We start from the raw sequence: 10,232 nt of genomic DNA on the forward strand, positions 1-10,232 counted from the left end.
CCAGAGGTTTTTTTTTTTTTTCCTACTGCATCATCCTGCTCTCGTCTGCTCTTTTGTCCTGTACAATGACCATCTCAAACCCGTGATTAAAGGTAAGGTCACTTTCTCATTTTAATGCATATTTTAACAATAACGTAACATTTCACGAGAGATGACATCACAGACACGTGTATAAAAAAAAAAATAATAAAAAAAAACAATCCTGTGACACGTGCAATTGTGCATAAACATCCTAAATATATCGCGCACGTACGTCAACTCAGTCATGTCCATGAGCGCCATGCCTGATGATTGACAGCTGGATGGACGGTTGCCATGGCAACCCTGGACAACTTTTCCTCCTCTGTGCATGCTAACGTGAATAATAACTTTAAAAAGATATTACATTACAAGATGTGAAAGTAAAAAAAGCATTCATTCGAACACATAAAAATACATTCATCCAGTACACAAAAAAAAAAAAGTGTAAAAGTTTGTAGGCAGGACGAAGAGCAAAAAGGTCAACGATTAGAAATCGCGTCGTTTTGGATGTTGTTGCGTTGGCTAGCACGTTAGCATCCTAGCTGGGGTTGGTTCTTTTGCGCTTGCTCGGACTTTGGCCCACATCCACTTGGAGATTGTGATACTGCATCTGGCGCCATCAAATAGCATTAGCTAATTAGATTGCAGTACAAACGCTTGACGGGTACATTTAGCATCACGTTGACAAAATGTTAGTAGCTAATGTGCTATGCTACACTATGTTGTTGTTACTGTACATGCTAATGCGACCCTAACATGTTTTAACATAAACAATAGAAACATGTGCTCAATTAGCTTCTTCTGTTTTTAGGTAACAAGATGTTGACAAAAATGTTAGTAGTTTGAGTTCTGACTGCACATTGCTATGCTAATGTGTTATGCTACGCTATGCTATTGTAAAATCATGCTAATGCTACCCGAACATGTTTTAACATAAGCTATATATACATGTTGTGCTCAATTAGCTTCTCCTTCTGCTTTTAGCTAACACGATGGAGAAGAAGAGGGGTGCCAAGATGCAGCCTTGAGGGACACCAGAAGTAAGTTAAGCGTTCATCCAAACCAGACGAATCCTCTCTTTTAACGGAATAAAAGTCAACTCACCACCTGGACGTCGGACGGCACGCGTGACAGGAAGTCGACAATCTCGTTGTTGTCCACGGCGTACGGGTCGCGTAACTTCTTGGTGAACTTGTTGACGCCTGCGGGGGCATCAAGTTGAAGCGTATGCGTGCACGCATGTACGCGTGTGTGCGCTTACCCCACGCTAGCACAAGGTAGCGCAGCGGCACGACGTAAAGCAGGAAGGCCAGAAGACACAAGGCGACCACCGCCAACACGCTCAGGAAAGGCACCGTCCAGTTTAGCACGCTAGGAAGAAAGAAAGAAAGAAATTGTGGATCTCCTTGCCCACGTGCCAGGGCATCACCGTAGTTGAATTGCTGCCCCCCCACGTACTTCTTCAGTCTCTCGCCATAGGACGCCGCCTGGTCCAAAGTCTTCTGCACGCTGATGAAGACGTCCTGGATGCCGTTGAGTTTGTCCAAGAAGCCGCGTGACTCCGCCTCCTGCCGGGAACACGAAAACACGCGGGTCATTGCGTGCGTCACATGACCGACGCGAGGCGCGTGACGACGACACGTCACCTCCTTGTCGTCCTCGTCCCACTCCAACATGTCCTCCATCGACTGCGGGGGGGAAAGAGAGGCGCGTGTGTGGCGTCACACAGTTGGCGTGACATCGGAAACGTTTTTTTCGGTTTTATTTAGTTTTGTTAAGGAAAATGTTTTTTCCATTTTATGTTTCTATATTCATTTTGGGATGTGTCGTCTTGCCGTGTCTGCGGTCTGACGAGTCCGCGAGAGGAAGAAATTCCAGACGAGCAGTAGCAGCAACGCCAGCGGAATCATGAAGACTTGGAAGTTCCAGACAACCACAACGAAGACCTGAACGCAAGGTCACGTGACCACAACATCATGCTAGCATGTGCGCATGCGTGCGCCTACCAGGAACGCGACGAGGCTGCGTCGCGTGGACTCCCACCGGAAGCAGCTGTTGATGACCGAGGCCGAGTCGAAGAGCGCCACGATGCATCTCCTCGCCCGCACGAAGTTCCGATGCAGCAGCTGAGCACACGCACACGCCAACAGCACGGACGTTAGCGTGTTCCGAGCCACGCGTCGTCGTCGTCAAAGATGGACGCACCGTTTTGGACACTTTGGGTTCATCTTGGATCAACTTCTGCTCAGCGGGCGACAGCGTCCTCAACGCCGCCTTCACCTGTCGGCAGACAAGCGGGTCACATGACTTGAAAGAGACGACACGCCGTTGACGTGACCTCAAGCACGTCACACGATCCCGATGAACGAGCGACTCACGGCGTTGAAGACGACGTGGACTTCCAGGAAGAGGACTCCCTTGCTGCGACCTTTCAACTCTTTGTTCTTCAACACGTATGCTTTCTGCTCACCACTTCGCACCTGAAACACGCACACGTGACGCACACGTGACGCACGCGTGATGAACATTCCAAACGACACACACTCGACTCACACGTAACAACGGGATGGCGACTTTTCCCAGGAAGTCGGCGCTGCGGTCTCGGTCCTCGTCCAACACGGTGACCTCCAACACCGAGTGAATGTCTTTCACCTTACTGACACCGACACGCATACGTTACATCACAGGACGAGTCATATCGTGCAATAACATGTTGTGACACGTCATCATATGATACATTTAACATGCGCTGCTCACAAAGTGAAGACTTTGTTCCAGTGCGGGTTGAGGTTCTTGTAGACGGTTTGCGTCCGTCGGCGTTCATTATTGAGTTCCAGCACACAGAAGGGGTCGCTCTTTCCTGGCCAAAACAACAACAAAACTGCTAATGGCTAATCTTTCTTCCATTTGATTGCTGTTCCTTTCTCACCAGTCACGTCGGCGGCCATGAGGCCTTCCGCTCGCAGAACCTTCACCTGCACCGCGCCCACGTCTTTCATGTCCGAGAAGGACTTGAGCAAGCCCTGTGGGACGGCGCTGGTCAGCAATTGGCTTGTTAAGGGTGAGCTCATTAGCGAAGTGGCGCTCACGTATCTCTTGAGGGCGTCGCCGCCGCCGTCCCGCAGGCCGCATGGCGAGGCGGCTAAGGGGAGCGCGGAGGCCGTCGGCGTGACCAGCAGCACCAGGTGGCCCCGGGACTCCTCCAGCGGGAGCTCCAGGCGGTGAGTTTGCTCTTTGGCTAGCGTGGACAGGTCCAGCTGGCAACTGCAATAACACCAGCGCCATTTTGTTCTCATGACGCTAACTAGGATGCACTTTCATGGATAGAAATTTAGCCTTTTGCTTTTTGCTTTTGACGCGGAACACGTGGTCTCGAGGTGGCAAATCCGGGTCCAGAAAGTCAAAACCCTGTCACAGTTTTGCTTAAGCCCCAGGTGCTAGCTAGTGGGCTCCCTAGCTAGCTTCCAGGGTGCTCGGTTACCTGCTAGGGAGCTAGCTAGCTAGCATCAATGGCTAAAGCCAAACTGTGGCAAGGACTTTCCTTTCTGGACCTGGATTTGCCACCTCTGCCTCTGGCACTCCCTGGAGTTCACTAAATAGTTCACAAAAACATGAATTAAGGAACCCCTTGACGGTTTATTACCGTCTAGTGGCACGTTTCATTAGCTTTGTTAGCTAATATTTGTTCGAACTTTGGAGTTCTTAACCTGGGTTTGATAAAAGAACATATGGTATTCCACAGGGTTCAAATCTGGGGCCTCTGCTATTTGTTGCTATCCGTCTAGGTTGGTTTGGACTTGCCGTCCGATGAAGTCGTCTCTGAGTCCGGTGTCGTGGTCCCACACGGTGACCTCCAGCACGTCCGCCGTCTCCTCCAGCAGCACAAGGTCAAACTGTTCCCGCCACTGTGGACTCAGCGTCTTTTCTAGCGTCTGCGCCGAGAAGACCCAAAAGTTTTCATTGTCTGATTGTGAAAAGTATGACGACGTCGCACCGTAGTTACCTTGCTGCGATACTTCTGTGCCCCCAGGCGGAACTTGACGTAGGGGTCGCTCAGCCCGTTGGGGTCCATGGGGACCAGGTCCCGCCCCCCGATGAGGGCCACGCTGACGACGCCCCGCCACCGTTGGGACGCCCCGAGGACCTCGGGCAGATGACCAGACGATTGCTACTGGGACAAAGAAAGCGAAAAAGGATTTGGAACTTCGTTTTGTCGTGAAAGAAACTATTACAAGTTTACATGTCAACATAATGATGTACGTGTGAACTAAATGGTAGTTAGTGTTTGTTTACCGTAAATAGTAATTGCTAGCGCTATGCTAATCGCGATTGCTAACCCTTTAGCATAGGCTAATTTTGTTAGCATATGTGCTAATGCTAAAAGCCCAAAACAACAGGAACAGCAACAAGTTAGCCTGCTTGCTAACGCTAATGAGAAAAGCGCTAACGATGTCGTCGAGCCGTGGACTCCCCGCGCCGCTCGGCCGTGCCGCTTCTGTGCGCGAGCCTGACGGTCAGCTCCAGCGATCCCAGATCCTCCTCGGGGTGTTGCGGGTCTCCCAGGACCAAGGTCACCGGGGTCAGCCTGACACACAAGCGCACGTCTTGCAGCGTGTGCGTCATGTGACTTAAATCATGTGCGGCTTTACCTGTGGAGTTCTAGAGAATCCAAGTGGAGGACCGCGGAGCCCATGAAGTCGTCCTGAAGACCAAAGTCGTAGTCCAACACCTACAAACAACACCACAATAACGCGCACACATCAAGTACACGCGTGTGCGCCGTCTTGCTAACTAGCTGCTACGCTTCCTATTACCTGACCATGAAGCTCCTCAACTCAACTTCAATGTAGTTCACTGGCACCAAGATGTGATGATCAATTTCAAACGTATAATACTGTTCACAAAATGCAGCGGCGCCTTGACACACGAGTGCCCCGACTTCCGAGTTTTTTTGTTTGCTTAGCAAAAAATCGGAGATAAGAAATCGCTCGGCGCTCCTCAAAAAAGCCGCTTCGCTCCCCCAACTGAAGTTTATTGGCAAACGACTCGTAAAGCGAAGAGAATTACACTTGGTGGGTTTCAAACCACACAGCTGAAAGTCTGCGTAGCTTAATGCTAACAAACAATGCGACAGGTCATAGACGAGCTAAAAAATAAAAAATAAAGCATCAGTGCTGTGGTGTTGACGAATATCTCCGACGCAACTTCTATTTGAACACAAACCGAACATATAAGACGCCAATTATATATAATAAAAAGCATTTTGCACTAAAAGAAATGGCAGTTGGTTCCCCTCCCTGCCAAAATATATTAGAAAAATATGTACAAATATAATATAAAATCTGCAAGTACAGTACTATGGAAGCATTCACAACTCCTGTATTTCTGTTGGAGGAAAAAGTGTCCGCCATTAGTGAGTCTGCAACAAGTCACTTGGAGTTTCGAGGTCAAAGAAAAGAAAAAAAAATACTCTGAAAAGTAGACGCTGGTGCTGTTTTTCAGAATCATTTTTTTCCTGTTTAAAAAAAAATGTTTTCCCTGATTTAAAAAAAAAAATCAGTTTTTTTCTGAGTAATTTTCTTCTTATTTTCCTGAATATTCCCCCCCCCCTGTTTTTCAGAATATTTTTTTCACACCCACAAATTCTGTAAAACAGAAAAAAAAAATTGAAAATTTTAAATTACACAAAAAAACAAAGGCCCCCCCCCCCCCCCCCCCCAAAAAAAAATTGTCAGAAAAACAGGAGTTGTTTTTTCTCTCCAAGTGAACGCAATACGCTTTCGTACAGTTCAGTTTGTGGATAGCAAAAATCGGCGTATAACTGTTGAAATGCTTTGGTGGGTGGCAAATAAATCAACCTTTTTTTTTTCCTCCAGCCTAGAAATTTCTTCCCCAAAATTCTTCTACATACATTTTCCACGAAAAACACGGAAAAATGGGGATTAAAAACTAGACAGCCCCCCCCCCCCTTAAGAAAAAAACCAAAATATTTTCCAATTGCAAAAATGCTATGAAACGTGCGTGCGTGCGTACCTTGACATGTAACGGTTCACCAAGGTCTTGCGTGACGAGGGTTGTCTTTTGGTTCCAGACGGGGTCGAGGTTCTCGCGGACGGCCCGGCTTCTGAACACGTCCCTGCCCGCCAACTTGAACTTCACGTACGGGTCGCTGCTTCCTGCTCAAGGGAAATAAATCCATTAAAAGTGGTCGCCGGCGTAGGACTGGCGAAGGGCCCGCGTGGGGTCTACCTCGTCTGTCTCGGACCGCCAGGTTGCGTCCTCGCCTCAGCTCCACCTCCAGCGCGTACGTCCGGCTGCACTCCGGCGGCACCGCCGAAGCCCGAGCGCCGCCCGGATCCTGCGAGACGTCAACATTTGAAGCGTCCGCCGTGCGTCATGATCGGAAACGATTGCCATCAGTCTTTTTTTCCCCCTCATCCGGGCAAGCGCACTTTGGTCAATTTCAACTTTGGTCAATTTCAACTTCCTCACAACGTCAACTTTGATGGATTGGACGCGGTTACTTTTTCATCCTCATGTTTTTCTGCTTGTTTTTGACATCGAGACAATTTTCTGCGAAAAAATGACTTTTCTTGTTTTGACGCCTTTTTTTTTTCCAGCGGTGACTTTCTTCCGGCTTGTGATTGGCTGAGAGGATTGACCAGCTGTCAAGCAACAGGACGGACACATGCTGAGACACGCCCACTTCTTGCTCTCCGCATTCTTGCTATACTGCTCAAAGGTACTTTGCATATTTTAACTTTAGGGAACTTATGTTTATTGAACACAAAAGTAGCAGTTTAACCAAACTTAATTTGTTTAACTTTGAACTTTATTAGATCTAGTTTTACTCTTAGTCTTTATTTAAGCGTAGCTATTGAACTTTTAATCAACTTTAGTAACTTCTAAACATAACTGTATTGAACTTGACTTTCTACTTTACTCATCTTAAACAGAAGTGTGTTGAGTTTATTTTTCAAAAAAATGGATGCACTTCAAATCTTTTCTGTGACAGACTAAAAAACATGTTGTTATTCTTTGTTGTAAGTTGGAATATATTTCTTTATTTGTTTTCTTTAATGTTAATAAAGCAGAACAATTTCATAGACAAGCGATGACGCAGCCGAGTTTAAGCTTAACAGAAAATAAGCTGAGACGCAGCGATCGAACAGCACTTTGTAGCCTAATTGTACCCTAGCCTGTTTTACGTCACGCAGAAATGTTGTCTCAAGAGGAAGTTGCGAACCAGGAGCCAGCAGCAGACGTCCGCTTGACGAACATGCGGCGGCGGCGGCACTCAATGGCGCCGCCAAAGCAGACGCTTGACGTCCAACACTTTGTTGGGCGAGCACTTTCGCTGACAGCAATACACCATCAATACATTCGTTCCAGTGAGATCACCTGATGATGATGATGATGATGATGATGATGATGATGATGATGGAATGTCGGGATGCTCACCATCAAGATAACGGAATATCGTGGCAAGGCGGGAAGTCACGTGACCAACCTCGACAACATTAACGTGTTGAAATACTCATTTGCTGTATGCTAGCAGGTCATTTGCATATTTGATCTATAACGTTTAAAGGCATGCGCCACTGAATTTCCTTTTGAAAATCAATTCATTCAACTAAATATTTGAACTATTGGCAAATGTTATCATCCGAAAGGTTATAATTAGATCCGAAAATGCTAAAGTCCTGTTTTTCGCGTTTTCTGAAGATGCAAATGTTTGAATCTATATGTTGTTTTTCATGAAAACGAATGCAAGCGCATCTTAGCTCCTGTTAGCATGCTAGCATTTGAAACACGTGAAAGCCGTGTGTATTACAAAGACAAACATGTGTACGTACATTTAAAACATTCACAAGCACCGGCACCATGATGCTCCGGCGCGGTGTTAGCATGCTATGCTAACTTCTGTGAAGTCTTGCGCGTCAACTTTGGTGTCTAAATGCCACTTGCGACACATGCGAACTTCCCGCCACGCGACACGCCAGAAAACAATGTGTGTGCGTGTGTTTGTGCCATATTGAAATAACACGACTGTTTACTGTGTTACGTGACAGGAAGTGAGGCAGCGGCTGTTGAAACAGAACCGGATTATACGCAATCCCATCACACGCACACACACTTGATGTCTATTGATGTTCCTGATGGTTGTGTGTGTGCGTGTGTGATTATTTTACACAAACGCACACTTGTCCTAATTTGATATTCTTCTACGTTTAATTGTAGCTACACACACACACACACACATATGGATATAAAAATATGAAGTCTTAATATTATTTGTTAATTTTAAATAATTACATTTTTAAATGTTTTAAATATGAATAAAAATTGATGCATTTTGCAGGCTCGATGAGGTCGAAAATATGAGCGAGCATCTTACTGGTCCATGTTGCTCCTCCAGATGTGCGCCAGTTGTTGTTTTTCTCGCCTCTCCTCCTCCTCCTCCTCCTCCTCCTCTTCCTCCTCCACAGGTTCGCCCCAGAGGGTCCATGAGACTCGCAGAACCGAGCGAGGAGCTCTCGTGGTGGGTCGGAACCAACCCCGCGAAGTGGTCTCCGACGGCGGGCTGTCTACCGCAGAGCGTCCGCTCCGAGGACTCCTCATCCCGGCGCGACGAGCAGACGAGGTCCGGCTGCGAGGACGAGAAGACTCGGTCCAAAGCGGCGGTTCCCCTCCGCTTGATCCTGCGGAACATGCAGCAGCCGGACGGAAGGCAAGTGTCGGCTCTCCGCGCGCCTCACATGCGCTCACGTCGCGGCCCGTGTCCCGGTTCTATGTTTGAGTCCGCGCAGCACAAAAGGCAGCATGATGATCGACTCCCGAACGAGTAATCCACGCCCCCTAGACACCCCCGCCCCCCAATTGCCTTTTTACTTCCACAACTCAACGCCGTGGCCCGTCTGCTCGTCCGCCATTTTGGATGTGGCAGAGCTGCCAGTGAACTAAAAGAGGGTACTTATGCTCAATAATGATGAAGTAGATGTACAGAATCAAAACTCTGGTACACTACTTAATTAAAATAAAATAAAAAATGCAGACTCTGAAATGTGCTCAAAGGGCCAGTGTGTAGAATTTTGGGATTTTCCAATGTAAATTTTTATCGCCCAATTCAGTAATATGCAAAAAGCTTGTATCACAACAACGTATTATTATTATTATTATTTTAGATAATCATAGGTCTAGTAATATTAATTAATATTTATTATTATTATTATTATTACTATTTATTTTCCGTAGGTCACGATACCCGGTCGGGATACCCGAATGAGAAGAACTTGGCAAATGTAATAATTGGTGGTAGGCTTGCAAAGGTGTGGTCTCTATGAGGCACCGTAGCGCGCACGTTTCAAAATGCATGCGCTTCAAACTTGGGTCGTTGAATTCAACTATCACTAGATGGCGCTAAATTTTACAAATTGTTTGAAGTACTGAAAGGAACATGGAAATATGTATTTTTACTATTCATCAAATATACCAGGGCTGCCAATCATTTAAAAATGTTGAGCTACTTCCTGAAGTAAGGTTTGCAACTTTCACAAACTTCTGGAATAACAAATTTGACTTCTTTGATTGCAAGATGGTGTATTACGCACATCCAAAACCTAATATTATATCAAAGTTCGCAAATTATAATCGTAAAATGACATAATGGCCAAGAACAATAAAATCATTGTTCCGCCTTATGCTGCACTCGAGGAAGGTGGGAAGTCGGATTTTTCTGACTTCATACAAGAAAGTGCGCACGGTGTGTCACTCAACAATGGCGATCCCCACAGAGACAATGACCGTAAATGGCAAAACATAATTTACACGATTATAATCATATGCATCTATTTATTTATTATAAGATTCATTTAGTTTTTCAATATAAGTAACTTCACATAAGCCAATGCCAGAACAACAAACAATTTATCGCAATCAGCCATCTTTGTTGTTTACATTCGCTTCAAACGCTTTGAAGTCGGAATAGAGAATCCGAATGGGACATATCCGACTTCCCACCTTCCTCAAATGCAGCATTTATCCAGTGAGATCTGAATGAAGCACGTTGTCCTTTTTCACCACATCCAAGATGGCGGCGAGATCGACGTATGATTCCATGCTCGCCGCTGTGTCTGCGGTCCGTCTAAGCTGGGGACGCACTCGGCACTACTGCAGGACCCTGCGGCTGTTTGGCCAACCTTCCTCGAAAC

General features: G+C 46.5%; 1 protein-coding gene across 3 annotated transcripts; it reads right to left on the reverse strand.

Moving 5' to 3' along the window:
- Nucleotides 1-86: 86 nt before the first annotated feature.
- On the reverse strand, nt 87-8,880 carry LOC144063967 (multiple C2 and transmembrane domain-containing protein 1-like). 3 transcript variants are annotated; one of them, XM_077586055.1, is made up of 20 exons: nt 8,420-8,880; nt 6,271-6,379; nt 6,055-6,197; nt 4,671-4,750; nt 4,483-4,606; nt 4,025-4,189; nt 3,823-3,953; nt 3,111-3,285; nt 2,951-3,044; nt 2,779-2,902; nt 2,575-2,677; nt 2,400-2,501; nt 2,227-2,301; nt 2,028-2,147; nt 1,857-1,967; nt 1,668-1,709; nt 1,480-1,589; nt 1,283-1,392; nt 1,126-1,223; nt 87-631 (listed from the first exon to the last, which is right to left on the reverse strand). In XM_077586055.1, the coding sequence occupies exons 1-20, from the start codon at nt 8,732-8,734 to the stop codon at nt 560-562; spliced, it is 2,403 nt and encodes an 800-aa protein (XP_077442181.1). In that variant the 5' UTR covers nt 8,735-8,880; the 3' UTR covers nt 87-559. The 3 variants fall into 3 exon arrangements, with proteins under 3 accessions (XP_077442181.1, XP_077442182.1, XP_077442179.1); XM_077586056.1 differs by having other exon boundaries at nt 2,779-2,881; nt 8,420-8,879; XM_077586053.1 differs by having other exon boundaries at nt 2,779-2,881; nt 2,951-3,285.
- Nucleotides 8,881-10,232: the final 1,352 nt, after the last annotated feature.

Source organism: Vanacampus margaritifer, chromosome 14, assembly GCF_051991255.1.
Source record: "Vanacampus margaritifer isolate UIUO_Vmar chromosome 14, RoL_Vmar_1.0, whole genome shotgun sequence".
Classification (NCBI taxonomy): domain Eukaryota; kingdom Metazoa; phylum Chordata; class Actinopteri; order Syngnathiformes; family Syngnathidae; genus Vanacampus; species Vanacampus margaritifer.

Bases quoted from the DNA above. Each gene is read 5' to 3' on its own strand.
- LOC144063967 (XM_077586053.1), bottom strand. From the start codon at position 8,734: ATGTTCCGCAGGATCAAGCGGAGGGGAACCGCCGCTTTGGACCGAGTC. The intron at 3,954-4,024 runs GTAACTACGGTG...TTCTCGGCGCAG, and splicing joins CACAGAAGTATCGCAGCAAG to ACGCTAGAAAAGACGCTGAG. The intron at 1,393-1,479 runs GTACGTGGGGGG...CTTTCTTCCTAG, and splicing joins TATGGCGAGAGACTGAAGAA to CGTGCTAAACTGGACGGTGC.